Raw genomic sequence first — 17,773 nt, 5'->3', positions numbered from 1 at the left:
TTTTGGTCACAAAATCCCACTCTGTTTAGGCATAGCCTTGAACACTCACAGTTCTGTAGTTAGTGGGTTTCAAGTTTCACTTCTTCCCCCTGGGGTTTAAAAAAATGATTGGCAAGGATTTCTCTGTGAACTCAAGAAAATATTTAAAAACGAGTGGTGTGAAAGATGAGGTCTGGTTTCTGAACTGCCTGAAGAGGCAGGCTATTTGAGAAAGAATTGGGGAACATTGTCTTGTGTCTTAGGGTTTTGTTTTTGTTTTTTCTGTTTTTGGTTTTTTAACTATATGATCAATATTTTATTACTTAACTGTTTCCACGAACACAATAGCTGCCACACAAGACTGAGGTTAAAAAATAATTAGTTATAGCATGAAGGAGTGGAAAGAAAATAGATTGGAAGCCCTCAAGTTGGAAGGGATTTGAGATCTAGTCCAAAGTTTGCATAAACTATGAGAACTTGAATAGGTTCCTCCAAGCCTTAACTTGCTGTGGTGCAGTTCTAACTCTACCAAGTGGATTATCTGTCACAAAAGGCAGACTCTTCTAGAGAAATGAGCTGTTCAGTCAATTGAATTAAGACCAAAATGCATCAGTTGGAGTCATCATAGTTCTTGAAGATACTCACTTGCTTTTCAAATTAATAATATATTTTCATTTTTATTAAAATATTGATACTTTGAAATATAGATACTGATGGTTTGATTAGTGTTTTTTATGATGCTTCTTATTCTAGCTTTAATAACATTGTCTTTCTCTTATTTTCACCTTTCTCTTGACAGGAATGCTACTTTATTCTCCATGCTCAGTAAATGTTCAGTTCAGTTTATTCTGAGAAATAATGTTCCATGCTCAGTTATTAATTTGAAAGTAATCATTTTTTTTCTGATCATCTTCCACACTTTTAATTTGCAGGTCAAATTTCATTAGCTTACTAACTGAGAAGGAAAAAAAATGATAGGCTTTGGTTCCTTTTTTCTTGTAAGAATATAATTATAGAGCAACATTCACATTTGTTCTGGGGAAAATTAATCTATTTTTAGCTGTAAATTATATGCTTGAGATAAATATAAAATAGCATACTGGAATTGACTGTTCACTGTCAGCCACGCAGGAACATTACTTTGAATCCTGCACTCAGGTGCCTTGGAAGTTAATTGACACATATGTTCTTTATATCCCAGAATAGTTGACAAACAGACTTAAGAACTAATTTTGTGAGAGCCATTAAATTATCTTTCTTTTTTTAGGTGTGGTATAATCAGAAGGGTTTTCATTCCCTACCTTCCTACTTAAATCATCTAAACAACCTTATTTTGTGGCAGCACCTACCCCCTACTGTGGACTGGCGACAATACGGTAATGTTATTTTTCATGCATTATAATTCACTACTTTCAAAAGACAATGTTTTTAAAAGTGAAAGAAGCAGAAAAGGTTCTGAATAGAAATGTGAGGAGCAATGAGAAAGTTTCTACTTGGCAGCCAATCCATGTCTAAACACAATACAAAGTTGTAGGCTCTCTTTCCCTTTATTTGTGTGTCATTAAATGTCTTTACTTTCTTGAACCTGTAACCTCATCTGTAGGATGAGGGGAACAAAATGTGACTGGAGAGTTCTCTCCTAAAATTATTTTATTCTGTGACTTAGTATCTTACAGAAGCAAGAAAAATTTTATCTTTTAAAGACAATATTATATGGAATACTGTGATAGAGAATACAGATTGTCCCTCCTCCTTATCATTGGGAAGATGAACATCACATTTTGGTTTATGCTGAGCCCTCAATTCATCAATTATTTATGTTGATCATTGATTCATTATCTATGCTTTCTTATTTTGGTAAATGGCATGGGTCCATTTCTGGTATCCAGAGTTACCTTATTGGTTTAAGTAAATGTTTATTTATTTCACTTGGGTGGGATAAATTATAATTTGTTAATTTAACTTAGTTTCTTTTCTAAAGAAAGGAAAGAAACAAGAAGTATAAGCAACAGACCATGTCCACCACAATTTATTGACAAAATATATTTGCTGAAACATTAATTCACATAGACATCAACACTAAACAATTTTTCTAATGTACTCTCACTTTATTTCAATTGTACTTTATTTTTCCATATTTATTTTTCCTTCTACACCAATTTTTTAACAAAGTAAATTTAATTATTTTGTGGTACTGTAATTATTTTGGAATGATAATAGGTAATATAAAAGTTAAAAATGTACATGACTAAGAGAAGTAAAAAAATAGTATAATAGTCATATAGAGTAGGGACAGCAGAATAACATTTATAAAATATTTGAAATGTATCAAGAACTTCATTAGATATTTAACATTCATGGTCTTATCTAATTTTTATGTCAATTTTGTAAGATAGACAATATTTGCCTACTTTACTGTTTAGAAAACTGATTTTCAGAAAACATCTGAGCAAGGTAATAATGGGGCCATGATTGGATTCTAGCTCTACCTGATGACAAACTCTTGCTCTTCTACGACATCAAACCGAGATGTCATTCTGCTGGGCATGAATACAGCATGGTTCACAGAGGGGAAGTCATTAACATTGGATCTTGAACAATGAGCAGAAGTTTGACTGAGGTCAGAAAGCCATTACAGGTCTTAGCAACGCAATAACAGTCATAGTGTATGTTCAGCTTATGTGGAAGAGTCCAGTTTGACCTCATCATAAAGCTGAACATAGAGGGATAATTGTTGATCACATCGGAAAGATTGTTTAAGATAAAATGCTGCTTGGCTTTGACTGGCATGATGAAGAGTATGGAGTTTGGTAAGTAATAGACAGGCTTTACCAATATGTGACAATCAGAATGGCATCATATAAGTAATATGTTAGGAAGAATGATCTGGAAGCCGCTGATTAAAGGAAGAAGACTGGTGGCAATTTAATGACCTATTGGAAGGATACTGCTTACAATTTTGAGGTTAAGGCCAGGATGAATCCAGAGGAAAAAGAAATGATAAATTTCAGACGGATGGGAGAAAAGATTGAGGCACTAGGGATGGGAATAAAAAAGATTTTAAGAAAGGCTAAAATACAAACCTGAGCATTTTAGAGTTCAGTACTGATGACATTATAAGAAATGTCAGGGAGAAGATATGTTTTCAAGGAAGGGGTGAGGTGATTTGTGCAGGATCAGAGATGCTAGTTTGGTTCACATATATAGATGAAAATGTGTGGTAGGATTCAGAAAACTGGAGAGAAAAGTTCAGTAGAGCAGTCATAGGTAACCTAAGTTCTAACCTTAATAACAAATGATAGATAAAAAGTGTTGGTAAAGTGAGATCCTGCATGGGTCAGACACAGGCTCAGAACAGAAGAGGGCTATGGGTAGAACAGAGGGAAGAGGACAAAATTCTGTATCCCTTGAGGTAAGAAGATCTTGGCACGAAGGCCAGTGGGGGGCAGAATTTCACACAGATGGGCGGGAAAAATGAAATATTTCAGGGTCATCCAGAAGAATTAGAATGCAGAGGTTTTGCTGGTGACCTCCAGAGGGCTAGTTTAATGGTGTTTCAGAAATGGAAAATTAAAGTAGAAGGAATTAAGCAGAGAGAGTTTTTTTTCGAAACGAGACTAAACAGATAAATTCTAATTTGACTTGTTGATGCATCATCATGGGAAAGGAAGGTTTGTGCAATAAATTGGGAATATGCAATACATAGCCCCACAGGAGGGTGTGTTGGGAGCTATTATCAAAATATTGATAAAGAACTCCCACAAGCAGGGCTCTGAAGAAAATATTGTATTACATCCCTTGATGCGTGCTTGTTCCTATGGGAAATGGACAGAGCTAGAACTATTAGCTTAATAATTATAGTGAAACAAACCTTGCCCCAGTATGGAGCTTTGATAAATCCCATGAAAGCAGAAGTTGTGTTTTGCTCCCTGTTGGTCTCAGCAGTCCCACAGCACCAGGCTCAGGGGACATTCAGGCTATAACAAGTGAATGCACAGATCATTGTACTACACGGACAATATATCACACTTCTCATCACAATGGTTTTTGATGAGGTTTCAGCAGATGTACACATTCTGATATTAGAGATTTCTGAATCGTGATGCAGGCCACTTGATAAGAAGCTATTTTCTTAAAACCCAGTTTGGCCCTTTCTCTCTGTTGAGTAAATTTGCAGCTTTTCAGAACCCCTAATTTTGAACCTAAAACTCATTGTAAATCTGAATATTATTATGATTCAACTGGAGTCAGTTTTTAAAGTATCGAAAGGCTGATACTGGCCTAGACCAAATAGATGTGGTTTGAGAAGTGAATCTCCAAGGTAAATCATTTCCTCCTGTATGAGTATGACTGCAGTTGGGGTGTTCTCTACTTAATGAGTGCAAAAGATGCCAAGACTTCCTTGCATGATGAGGAGAGTTTTGCAAGTACAGCCTAGAGCCTGGGGGAAAGGCGTGGATTTGGGAGTACATGTAAGGGATGAAAAAAGCATGGAATATATTTTCATATCAGAGACCTTTTTCCCCTCTTTATGCTCACATTAGTAACTTAGTCACATGTCATATAATATTTTTCAGAATCTCAAGGAAATTTAAGTCAGTTGAGGCCAAAATCCTAATCTGGATTGTGTTTTGTCCTGCATATTCCATGGTAAATCAGCAAATCTTATCTCTTCTGCCCTTGAAATCCTGAATGTGCACATTTTCCGTAGGTTACTACTGCTCACCTGGCCCATGGTCCATGCACTCCTACCTGGACACTTTCACCAGCTTATTTTGTGGCTCCCTGGGGCCACCCTTGCTCCCTACCCGAAAAGTCTCATCTCTGCATATGTGCCCACCATCACCCATGGAATGTGTCTGTCAGATTACAGCATCCCCTCTGGCTTCCTATATCTCTTGAAAGAAAGAAACAGTTCCTACCTATGACCTGCAGGTCCTCCCTGGTCTGGGCCCTGCAGCCTCTCCTGCTTCATCTCAAACCACTTAATCGCAACCTTGCTGAAATTTCAACTCTAGCCACACCTGACTCCTTGCTTTCTCCTAAGTATGCCACCTATTCTCCCATTTCACATCACAGTTCCCTTTTCTGGAATTTTCTCTCCCTTATATTTACATGACTTGCTCACTCACTTTCTTTGAACTTTTCCCAGCAATGTCCAACTGGGGTGAAATACTAAAAATACAAAAACAATACACAAATCCAATTCTATGTGCCCACCGCAGATGACCTTGTGTAACTTTTTGATGAGAGTCTATGTCTGCGCATCTTCCTATTCTGGTTGCACTCTTCTGAAAGCGTTTTTGTTAAGATTCCACTTATATTGATTCAGCAGTAAAGGCACAATCAAGATGTTGATATTTCTCTGGGAAAAGTATTTCTAAAATTGTAAACCTCGTCCTTCTTGCCCAATATTCAAGACTTTTAATGCCTCACGTGTGTGTTCATGATAAAGATCACACTTCTAAATTGGCATGTGCTAGCTGCTCCTGACCTATCATCTCAGCCTCGTCTCTCCCTTACGGCCCCTCACTTTCCCCTCTGTGTGGCTGGCCTTTGCATCACTGCCCTGCCGTCCCTGTGAGCCTGGTAGCTGCATTGCCTCTGCTGAGACTGCCTGTCTTCTCCTGCATCACCTTAAGCATTCCTGCTCAACTTTCTAGGCCCATCTCAGACATCACCTCTGCTGGAATACTCACCACCCTTGCAGGATGAATTAGTGGCTTCTCTTTCTTCTCCCACAGTTATTTGCTTATGAAATTCATCCGTATATTTATTTTTAGCAAGCATGCATATAATGACAGATATTTCCCAGACACTGTGTTAGATTATTGCTGTAATTTAAATGTGTCTCCCAAAAGTCTGTGTGTTGGAAACTTGGTCCCCAGTGTAACAGTGTTGGGAGGAGGGGCCTTTGGGAGGTGCTTGGGTCATGAGGGCTCCACTGTCATGAATAAATTAATGTCGGTGTCTCAGGAGTGGGCTACTTATTGTTGGTGCCATGCCCTTGGAGTTCCCAGACTCCAGACTGTGAAAAACAACATTTTTCCTTTATAAATTACCCAGTCTCATAGCTGGGCATGGTGGCTCATTCTTGTAACTCCAGAATTTTGGTTGGCTGAGGCAGGTGTATTACCTGAAGTCAGGAGTTCGAAACCAGTCTAGCCAACATGGTGAAACCCTGTCTCTACTAAAAATAAAAAAAAATTAGCCGGGTGTGTTGGTGGATACCTGTAATCCCAGCTACTTGGGAGGCTGAGGCAGGAGAATTGCTTGAACCCGGGAGATGGAGGTTGCAGTGAGCTAACATCACTGTACTCCAGCATGAGCGACAGTCTCAATAAATAAATAAATAAATAACCCATTCTCAGGCATTCTATTATAGCAAAAGAAAACAGACTAAGACAGTCATTAGAGCAGTTGATACTTCACATTATCATTATTTGTTTACATTCCTTTGTTAATAAGAATGTAAACACTTCTTGGAAGGTGTTTATACTACTGATGTTTGTGTTTTCTAAAGTCTTTATTCATAGGTATTTAATAAATATGTCATTTAAGTGAATTTGCTTTTGCACTACATTTTAGGGTTACTATAGTACATTACATTATGATAATTACCTTCTAAAATAAAGATAAATATGCAGCAAAATGTGTACTTGCTTCTTTCATTACTAGGACCTTTTAAGCTGGCATAATTTTATTAAATTAAAATGTTAAATAAAGACATAATGAACCTAAGAGGAAATTTCTTTTAATAAGATTAACAGAATAAGTGAAAACAGAAGATTAAGTAGGTAGTGCTTAAGTAAATAAGAAGGTCTCTTCCTCTGATAGAGTAATAATGAAAGGGGATAGGTATTATTTTATTTTGTGTTATTGGGGGTGGTTGTGGGTGGTGATGATAGCAATTGTAGAGGTTAAACTTCTTCAACTACTTATTGAAATTTCACCCAAACCTTGGAGTGCTAGTAATGAAGTGCCACCGTGTGAGAGGAATTAACCTCAGCAATGTCATGAACAAGCTAGATCTGTGGCCATTAAACTGTCTACTCATTGGAATCACTAAGGCGTTTAAAAAATACTGATTTCTGTCGCTAACCCAAAAAGATTCTGATTTGGTTGATTTGGAGTAAGTCTTTAACAGCAGGCATTTTAAATGTTTTTGGGTGATTCTAATTGTAACCAAGTTTGAGAACCACTGGGTTAAACTGATAAACTTCCCAGCTGATCCATATTTTGACCATTGAAGCGGGAAAACAGACAGAAGTATAAGTTAGTAGTCAGTTTAGAGATATCCACACTCACCTTCTCACTGCTAGGAAGGAACCTGATAGATACCTGGCTACTGGGTGTCAGGGGAGGACTGTTCTGTATTAGAACAAGAAAGAGCTCTTGTCTTTCTTTTCTCCACATTTATATATCTCTTTTGTAATCCCCTGGAGGGCCACAAGTCACTAGTATGCTGCAAACCACAGTAGGGAAGGAGAAGGGTGGTGCATGTTGCATGCTAGGATGATGGGACAGAGATGAAATGAACCTGGGAGCAGTGAATGACATGCATGGTAGTTTTTCCTGGTTTGCTTTTGATGAAATGAGAAACCTGCTAAAATCTCCAAATCATAACAAGAGAGTATGAGCATGAGAACAGGGGAAAATCTCTGATCTGTAATAGACCTACTGAATGAACAGCATTGGCTATTGGAAATTGGCTGGCATCCATAACCTTCAACATGCCCTTGAGAGCTTTGGAGATATTGAGAGAGAAGATATGGTGGTACCCAAGTGAAGGTAAAGTGGCACCCTGGTAAGGGAGGATTCTGAGCAATGAAAAGCATCAGTACTAGCTTGCCCTTGCTGGAATCAAGAAGGAGTAAGAAACAAAAGGACAGCAAAGCCAGTTATCAAACCCAGCGTGGAACAAGGACTGATCCCCCAACCACAGAGAGGAGGACATTGCATATATTGAGAGGATGTTTTCATGGGGAGCATCTCATGGTGTGTTTATATCTGCATAAATAGAGGAAAATGTGTGAACTCTATGGAAGAGAGGATAAAAGATAAGAAGAAAATGCCAGGCGGAGCCGCAGTGTGTTACAAAAAAGGAGCTAGCTTAGATGAAGACAGAAATATGAATTTTCGTTGGATGCAGTGAATAACATTATTGATTGATTACAAACCTCTCTCCTTCATTTAGAATTATTGACTTAAAGAACAAACATGCAGTATTCTCTAAGAACACATAGGGAAAAGGTGACACAGTAAAACTGATCAGAGGGGAAAAGCTAGAGGCGTCAGGTATAGAAAAAAAGCAGATGAATCACAAAGAAAGAAGCAATGATGTAAGAAGAAAATGAATCAAACACAAAACAAAACAACAAAATAATTCTGTACCAATGGATTGGAAGGGTTTGTCATGATTCTATCAAAATTTGTGAATTAAGTATTATGGCAGTAGCAATGATTGATGGACAAATTTGGTGAATTTTCTAAAGTTCAAGGATAAAGAAAAAAGTTTTTACAAAGCAATGAGTCAAAGCACATTAGTTTCAAAGGAATGAAAATAAGACTGGCCTCTGATATTTTTTATAATTTCCTTTGAGACTTCATCTTTGACTCAGGGATTGTTTAGACACATGTTGTTTAAATTCTAAGTTTTTGAGATTTTCCTGTGGTCTTTCTGTTACTGATTTCTGGTTTGATTCATCACGGTCAGTGACCATACTCTGCATTATTTGAATTATTTTAAATTGGTTGAAGTTCATTTTATGGTCAGGATATTGTTTATCTTGAAGCTTCCATGGGTGATTAAGAAAAAAGTATTCTACTCGTTGTTAGAAATGTATATTATATGTCAATTAGATCCTGTTGGTTGATTATGTGGTTTTGTTCTTCCATATCTTCCCTGATCACTGAAGATTACTGAATCTTCACTGAAGATCATCACTGACACATATCATTTGCTGAGAGGCGAGTAGTAAAGTCTCCAAATTGTGGCTTTGTTTCTTTGTTCAGTTCCATCAGTTTTTGCTTCATGTATTTTGAAGCTCTGAGATACACGTCAAATGTGTACCTCACATTGGTACCTCACAGACATATGGCATAGTCACATATTTCTGGTGGATTGAGCCTTTTATCATTTGGGATGATTATATTTTCCTGGTAGATTAATCCTTTGCATATATGTAGTGTTCCTCTTTGTCACTAGTAAATGTAGTTGCTGTGAGATCTATTTTATCTGATAGTAACGTAGTCGCTCCTTCTCTTATTCTTTTGATTAATGTTTGCGTGCTATATCTTTTCCATTATTTTTTTTCCAACCTATCTCATTGTGTAAAGTGAGTTTTGTGTAGAGCGTGTATTGTTGGGTCATATTTTTTAAACTGAGCTTCCTATCTCTGCCTTTTAATTGGTGTTTGGGAATCATTTACATTTAAGGTAATTGCTAATATATTTGGGTGTAAGTTTGACACCATCATTTGTTTTATGTTTCCTGTTTCTCTTTTCTTGCTTTCCATGAGTTACTTGAGCATTTTTTTTCAGGATTCTATCATGGTTTATTTATAGTATTTTTAAGTATATACATTGATTTAGTTTTCTTAGTGGTTCTTCTAGGTGTTAAAATACTTATGTATGACTTATCACAGTTTACTAATATTGTTATTTACTATCTTGGGTGACATGTAGAAAGCTTACTTCAATTTAGGTCCTTTTACCCTGTTTACCTTTAAAATATTATTGTCTTAAGTATTTCCTATACATCGAGCACCACATCAGATGGTGTTCTAATTCTCAGTTAAGTCACCAAATGTGACTTAGAAAACTCATGAGATGAACGATAGTCTATTATGTATGCTACTATTTTTAATACATCTTGATGTTCATCTTTCCTTTTGGAAGTTCTAAGCCTTTTCCTGTTATGATTTCCTTTATGTTTAAGTAACTTCTTTTGCTATTCTTTAAGAGTAGGTTTGCTAATGACAAATTTGCTTGTTTTTTTCAATGGATATAATGTTTATTTCACCTTGATTCTTGAAAGATATTTTCACTGAATATAGAATTCATGGTTGACAATTAAAGAAAAGCTCAGCACTTAAAAAATGTGCTACCTCCTTTTGGCCTCCATGGTTTCAAATTAGAAATCCAACTATTACTCTAGTTGGTATTTTCTTCCCTCTCTCTTTGTGACTGCTTTAAAGAATTTTTTTTGTTGTTGACTTATTAGTTTCTAGAAATTTAATTATAATGTATCTGGGTGTGGCTTTCTTTGGTTTTATCCTATTTGGGATTTACTTAGCTCTTGGATTTTTAGATTTTTTTTTTTTTTATTTTGCCAAACTTGGGAAGTTTTCAGCTGTTATGTCTTTGAACACTTTTTCAGCTCCACTCACTCTTTCCCTTTTCTCTGAGATCGGGTAATGAGATTATTAGCTCTTATATTGTTTTTCCACAGGCCTCTTTCCTGAGTCTCATTTTTAAAACAGTTTATTTCTCTGTGTTATTTAAATTGGATAAGTTTTATGTTTTCAACTCGAGTCCATGGAATCTCTGTTTGTTTAGCTGCACTCAACTGTGGAGCATATCCAGTGGGTTTTTAATTTCTGTCATTGTATATTTTAGTTTTAGAATTTTCATTTGTTTTTTAATCATTTATATTTTCTAGTGAGATTTTAATTTGTTTTTCATATTTAAGGAAAATTCAACATTACTTTTTGAAGCATCTTTATGATACACATTGTCAGATAATTCCAACATTCAGTTCGTTTTGACATTACCATCTGTTTATTATCTTTCTCAACTGGTAATATTCTGGCTCTTGTTGTGAAGGATTATTTTCAGTTGTATCCTAGACATTTTGGAAACTGTAGTATGTGACTCTGGATCCCTTTTCCTAGCAGGCAACCCTTTTGTTGAGGAATCGTATGGGAGCCACCTAGATGTGTATGTTTTGATCCCCTGTGGGCCCGATGACACCACCCTGACTAGGCAAAGGTAGAGAACTGACTTACACTGCTTTTGTGCAGATGAGTGGGATCAGATTGCCCACCAGCCTCACCGACACATTTATGGTAAATGAGGCACTGACTCATGCTGTCTCATTGCCTCTAAGTGAGCGAGGAGTAGATTCTGCTCCCCACTGGGCCCTGATGATGCTGGAGATAGTTAGTGAAGTACCAGCTAGCTCACTTTGAAAGTATTCTTTAGTCTTATCTGATCAAAGCCAGATGGAAATGGATGCTTGGCATCCCTCTGGGCCTTGCTGACACTGGGGTCGGGGCAGTGGTGGAACCAGGGTACTGAGTATTCTGCGCTTCTGGGTTCAGTCTCGTTGCTGCCAGGTAGATGTGGAGGCTCAGTTCTTCACTGGTCCCTCGTGACATGAAAAGTAGAGTGGCAGCTAGCCCTGTCTCACTCTGCTTTGTGAAGTCTCATTGCTACCAGGTAGGGATGGAGACTCAACTTGTCTCAGGATCCCAGCGAGAAAACCATTGTGCCCCTTGTCTCTGTCGGGTGGGGAGTGGAAGATTCACTACCCAAAGGGCCCTGCTGAAACCTGAGAGAGTGGGGACAGTTTTGCTGGTGGTGTTTGCCTAGGATAAGGCAGATATTGCTAAAGAGTAGTTCTTTTGTTAGACTACTCTTTTCTGGGTCCTTTGGTATTTTTATTTGTGGGAGTCTTTCTTATTTGTACTTGTTGAGTTTCAATTTGGAGACTTGGGCAATGCCTTGTTCAGGATGTGTGTGAGGTGATAAGGAAGCCAGGGTATTTATTGTTGTATTGTTGACAATACAACACCACCATCTTGTTTGCATCTCAGGGCACCACCATCTTGTTTGCATCACAGAATCTTCCTATTTCTATTTGTTGTGTTATGTCCAGCAGTTTTTCATTGGAAAAATGAGGACCTGGCAGAACTGGGGCTGCTCCATCTAGAGGGAATATCTCTGGCATATTAACCACAACCTCAAAGGTGAGAATAATAGAATAGCACCTATGGAATATGGAAAGAAAAAGCTATACTCCCCACATTCTGCACCTAGTGAAGATGTTTCCCGTAAAGCACACAGGCCACAGAGATATGCTCATGTAGAATGTGGCTCAAAAATATACTAAAGACATATTTTTCATTAAAAAGAATGCCAGGAGATAGCTACTTGAGATATTAACTGAAAGGAAGATCATGAAAAATATTGAATGCACACAAGGAAGAAAAGAACTTGGGTGAGTACAGGTTGTAGTGAAGGACATAGATTATGCAAATGTTTGCATGCATGTGGTGAAAAATTAATGGAAGATCAAGAATTATCCATTAAACTGAAGATATGTAATATAAAACTTAATAATAATGGCTACATGTAGAGAAAATTCTCAACAGAAATAATTAAGATCCAAATGTAAACAGTGATTACTTCTGATTGGTTTTGGATAGGATTATAAGTTATTTTAATTTTATTCTTTACCCTATTTTAAAATTTAAAACCCTTCTACAATTGGCATCTATTACTCGTAAGAGTAATAATTAATCTTAATGTTGAGAAAAATACATTTTTTTCAGGATAGATTGATGAGGAAGAGAGAGAGAAAGTCATCAAAATGCCTTGTAGTCAGAAGAGCTCATATATTTCTTTTAATAGTTTGTTAGATTGAATTAACTTTTTACCCTTCCATATTTCAGTGATATCTCATAGTGAATCAATTAAAACAACATAAACTTTCCACATATACTGATGGTAAGACAAATTTTTTCCTTTTGATGTAGATGCTTACAGACATCTGGGCATTAATACTTCTAAAGATATATATTTTATAGGAGTAATGAAACCAAAAGTGAGTACTTGAATTGGAGACATGTTAAGTATCTTGCTATCATAATGGATATTCGACAAAAACACAGATGTGCGTTTTTACTAAAGACAAATAAACAGAGTCTGGAAACCATAGCAGATGTAGCCATAATGAGAACACTAAATGAGAAAACTAATTTTGTACATTCGTACATTGCTGTGGGCCAATTCCTGGAAAGAAAAGCCGGAATATAAATGATAAAACAAGCAAACAAAGAAAAATTATTCAAATGTACTCAACATGTACATTATGAAACGTCATTTCTGAAAACTTATGAAGTAATGTCGTAAAGACTTGAGTGAGCTTCTTCTACTCAATTCTGGTGTTGAAACTATGCCCCTTTTACTTAGGAGCCTTGTACCTTTTACCAACATCATTGTCTCAAGATTCTATTACAGTACAATTGTTATCTAACTAGAATACTGAGTGCTCAACATACAATGAAATCAACAACCCAATTACAGAGACTGTCCATTGCAATAACGTGTTTTTTATAGCAAGGATATCAAAGACTATAAATGATTTTCCTAGTCTCATAGGAAATTGATTAGACTGGTATCCAGAAAATCAGGGTTGTAGTTCTCACTCTGGCACCAATTATGCTTGACCTCAGATAAGTTAGTAGAGTATGCTTATGCCTCAGTTTCCTTACCTGCACCCACTCACCAACCCTCGGCTACACTTCCTTTACAGTAGGCTCCATCACGTCTGGTGGGATTCCTCTTTATGAGACAGGGCATAGCTATCCTCTCTTTCTTTGGATCCATGAAGAGAGCTCTGCTTTCTAACATTTTACCTTTTTAAAGAACAAGGGGTATCATGGGAAGGTGCAGGGTAGTGTGAGGGTGAGCCCATGCAGTTGCAATTGCTCCTACCTGCTGCTTTTTGCTCAAGGATCTAGGACAACCAAGGATCCTTAAGTAGGAGAGTAAGCTTCCACCTGTGTCTTGTTTGTTCTTTCTTTATTCATTACTCTTATTTTTGAGAAAGTACCTGTTATTTATTTAAATATCTCCAAGTCTGTCTTCCTTTTTAAAAAATAAGAGTAAAATCTTTTTAGCACCAATTTAAAGATATATTAGCTTGATTTTTTTTTTTTTTTTTGAGACGGAGTCTCACTCTGTCGCCCAGGGTAGAGTGCAGTGGCCGAACTCAGCTCACTGCAAGCTCTGCCTCCCGGGTTTACGCCAAGCTTGATTTTTATATATGTTTAATTCTATGCAGCTGGTTTCAAAGAATGACTATGATTCTAAAAATATCTAATGTAGTGATTGACAAGCTAAATCGCAATATAAAAATGAAAAATTCTCCCAGTGTTCCTAAACCAAAACATTACATGGGTTTCACCCTGCACCTCTCTGCCACCCCTCCAGTCTTCCCACTGAAGCTCCAGGGCAGCCCTGCAGGATTGCACTTTCCTTGCACTCCAGCCCTGTGCTGAGGTATCCTGTGCATCTGGAATCTACCCTTCCTTAGAAAGCTCCCCGACTTCCTCCCACCCTGGTGCACCCAACATCCTAAGTGACTTTATAAAGGACATAGTCCTGTGAGTGGGCTGTACTACCCCCACCACAGTGTGCTCTCCCAGGGAGGGCCTACTTGTCCCTCCCATCAAACTGCTGTGGCATAATGGGCAGAGAAAAGATGCATGTTGAATGAATTCTCAGTTCTGTGAAGGAAGAGGAATCAAATCTCTATTTGACCCTTGGTGAAACTCAATTACTATCCAGTGCCCTGGTTTTCACCACCAAAATCATACCAAAGTCAGAACATTCTTTAACCCTTGGCCTGACAGGGGCAGGCTGTTGTCTTATAAAAGGTGGTGGTCAATGTCCAGTGGAGGGAGGTGGGGAGTGAACTCAAGACTGACAGCAGGTCCAGGGTTTTCTCTACTTACTTGATGACATTATTTTCCTAAACACTGTGGTCTAAGGCCCACTCATTCTCTGTGTCTTAGCTTTGAAAGACACTTTTTAATTTCAGAGTGAAAACATGGGAATGTTAAGCCCAAAGTGCTTAGGAATTGTCCAGGAGTTCTGAGTACTGAGCAGAAAGGCCCCATTCCAAGGCCATGAGGATTCCCTAGAGGGCCCTGTGAGAGGAACTGTAGATCACTGTATTCTTCAACAGAGTGTCTTTAAATATTTACTCTGTGACAATCATGTAAATTATAGGACTCTAAAGCCAGTGCGAAATTGAAAATCTGTGGCCCCTCTGAATTATTTATGAGTAAGGGACCTAGGAAGGGAGAGGTAGCCACCGTAGTTTGGGGGGTTCTGGTATTTGCACCAGTGGTTTTTTACTTCTGAGACCTAGGCGGAGACAGGGGTCATGGAGGATTATAGCTATGTGCAAAAAATTGGAAGAGAAGGCAGGATGGCTGCCATCAGTGGGCTCTCTCCTGAAGTTCATTATGTGAAATTTATCAGCTGCTCTTTTCTGCTGTCATAGTTGAGGTTTTCATTTCTATGTTATGCTGTCGTTGGGATCCATTGTGGCTCATTGTACAGGCAGGATTATCAGTGCTCTGTATGTTAGTAGGTGATTTGATGAAAGAGCCACAGACCTGGGATTCCAGACATGTGGGTTCTGTCTGTGTCAGGAGCAAGTTCCAGACTCCAGGAAAAGTCACTACATTCCTCTGATTCTGTTTCTACTTCTGAAACACAAGGGCCTGTCCAAGCTAGACCACTTCATGAGATTTCATTTTCCTATAATAATTTACCGTTCTAAAATGCTGAAGCTGACTTACAAAGAACTGTGCATAGTATACTAGCTTCCTTAACACAATTTCACCATCAGATTACTGAATGAGAAAATGTATTATGAAAATATCCAATAGAAGATCTGGCACATTGGGGAATTACTAACTGCAGGAGCAGTCAATCATTTCACCAGCGAGATGGGAGACCAGATGTACTCTCACCTCCTAGATTAAAACCCTAAAAGAATGACACAAATCCAGGAAATGTGCTAAAATGAAGGACAATAAATTCATAACAGAGGAACTAGGATACAGAAAGCAAATATGAGAGCACTGTTTTTAATCTTTCAGCAATGACTGTCATGGTTTAAGGTAAGGAAAAGTATTTATGCCACTTGACCAAATAAAGATCCAACCTTGGTATTTTAACATTTTATTATTGAGCTCCCCACAGAAACAGCAGTGTTCTTTTGGCAGCTTTTCACTGCAGAATGAACAGAACAGAGGCCTTCAACCTCCAGCCTTGTATCTTTCCCACTGTATGGCTATAGTCTTCGGAAAACCAGACATGTGTGCTGAAGATGTATGATATGCTGGCAGGGAAATGATTGTGGTGTCTGCAGACCAAGGTCTGAATCTCAGCTGTGTCACAGCTGTTAGTCTATAGGAAGATTTCCTAAATATTTGTGCTTCAGATACTGCTTCTGTAAACAGGCATAATATTTCTGATGTGACATAGTTGCTCTATCCGAATTTATACAAACAGTCTAATGTCCTAAACAGCATACAGCACATGGCTACAGGCTAATTTTTGTGTGTTTCTGGCTACCAACCCTTTCTTTCTGCTCACAAGTATGAAAGGACTTAGAGTTTGAGATTTTCCTCTCCTCCTTTTTACCATTTTCACACTCCTGAAAATTTAATTAATCCTTTTTTTGTGCACGGTGAGGATAACTAAGATCTAATTTCTCAGCGAATGTTTTAGTATGCAAAACATTATTAACTATAGTTGCCATGCTATACATTTGGTTTCCAGAACTTATTTATATATTTACTTATGTATGTATTTATTTATTGAGAGAGATGAGGTCTCACTCTGTTGGCCAGGCTGGAATGCAGTGGTCCAGTCATGGTTTACCGCAGCCGCAAAATCCTGGGCTTAAGCAATCCTCCCACCTCAGCCTTTCAAGTAGCTGAGACTACAATTGCATGCCACCATGCCTTGATAAGTAAAACAATTTGCTTGGTAGAAATGGGGTATCTCCATGTTGTCCAGGCTGGCCTCAAACTCCTGGGCTTAAGCAATCTTCCTTCCTTGGCCTCCCAAAGGGCTGAGATTACAGGTGTGAGCTACCATGCCCAGCCTTTATCTTATATCTGGAATTTTGTATCCTTTGACTAACATCTCCCCATTGCCTCTTTCCCCTGGCCCCTGGTGACAGCCTTCTGCTCTCCCTTTCTTTGAATTTGATTTTTAAAAGTTCTACATATAAATGAGATTTTGCAGTGTTTGTCTTTCTTTGACTGGCTTATTTCACTTAACATAATGTCCTTCATGTTCATTCATGTTGTCTCAAAGACAGAATTTCCTTCTCTTTTGAAGCTGAGTAATGTTCCATTATGTGCATGAATGTCTGTCTATCTTATATTTTCTGTATCCATTCATTTATCAAGGGACACAGGTTATTTTCATATCTTGGCTATTGTGAATAATGCTTCAATGAACATGGGCCTGCAGATATCCCTTCAAGATAGTATTTTATTTTACTTTATTTTTTGACATATATCCAGAAATGGGTTTGCTAGAGCATACGGTAGACCTATTTTTAATTTTTTGAGACACCCCATACTGTTTTCTGTAATGGCTGTACTAATTTACATTCCCACCAGCAGGATAAAAATTGTGATGATAATTTTGTAATGTATACATATATCAAAACATTACATTGTACACCTTAAACATATGCAACTTTTATTTATCAATTATACCTGAATAAAGCTGGAAACAAAACAAACAAAATGAAAGCAATAATAATTGAAAACAAAGGAAATTTAATTCAGCGTTGGACAGACACGAGGCAGGAGTGGGGTGTCAGCAGGGCTGGACAGGAAGCATAAGGAAATGATGACGCATGCCTGCAGCCATAGAGTTTGGGGAAATGATAACAATCCAGCTTTTCAAATGGGAGCAGTGGGAGAATACAAAGATTGGATTTGACTTTAAAGGAGATCTGTGTCTAGGT

At 37.7% G+C, this 17,773-nt stretch overlaps 1 protein-coding gene across 1 annotated transcript in view; it reads left to right on the top strand.

Annotated features, from left to right (window-relative positions):
- The window catches only part of ABCA13 (ATP binding cassette subfamily A member 13), a 502,662-nt gene that overhangs the window by 331,203 nt on the left and 153,686 nt on the right, over window positions 1–17,773 (top strand). Inside the window, exon 48 of the mRNA XM_073008854.1 lies at window positions 1,247–1,355. Coding sequence (XP_072864955.1) covers window positions 1,247–1,355 — 109 coding nt within the window. The remainder of the gene's footprint in view (window positions 1–1,246; window positions 1,356–17,773) is intronic.

This window comes from Chlorocebus sabaeus, chromosome 21 (genome assembly GCF_047675955.1).
Source record: "Chlorocebus sabaeus isolate Y175 chromosome 21, mChlSab1.0.hap1, whole genome shotgun sequence".
NCBI lineage: Eukaryota > Metazoa > Chordata > Mammalia > Primates > Cercopithecidae > Chlorocebus > Chlorocebus sabaeus.
Note: the sequence above shows the minus strand (reverse complement) of the source record. Positions and strands in the feature narration are given on the sequence as shown.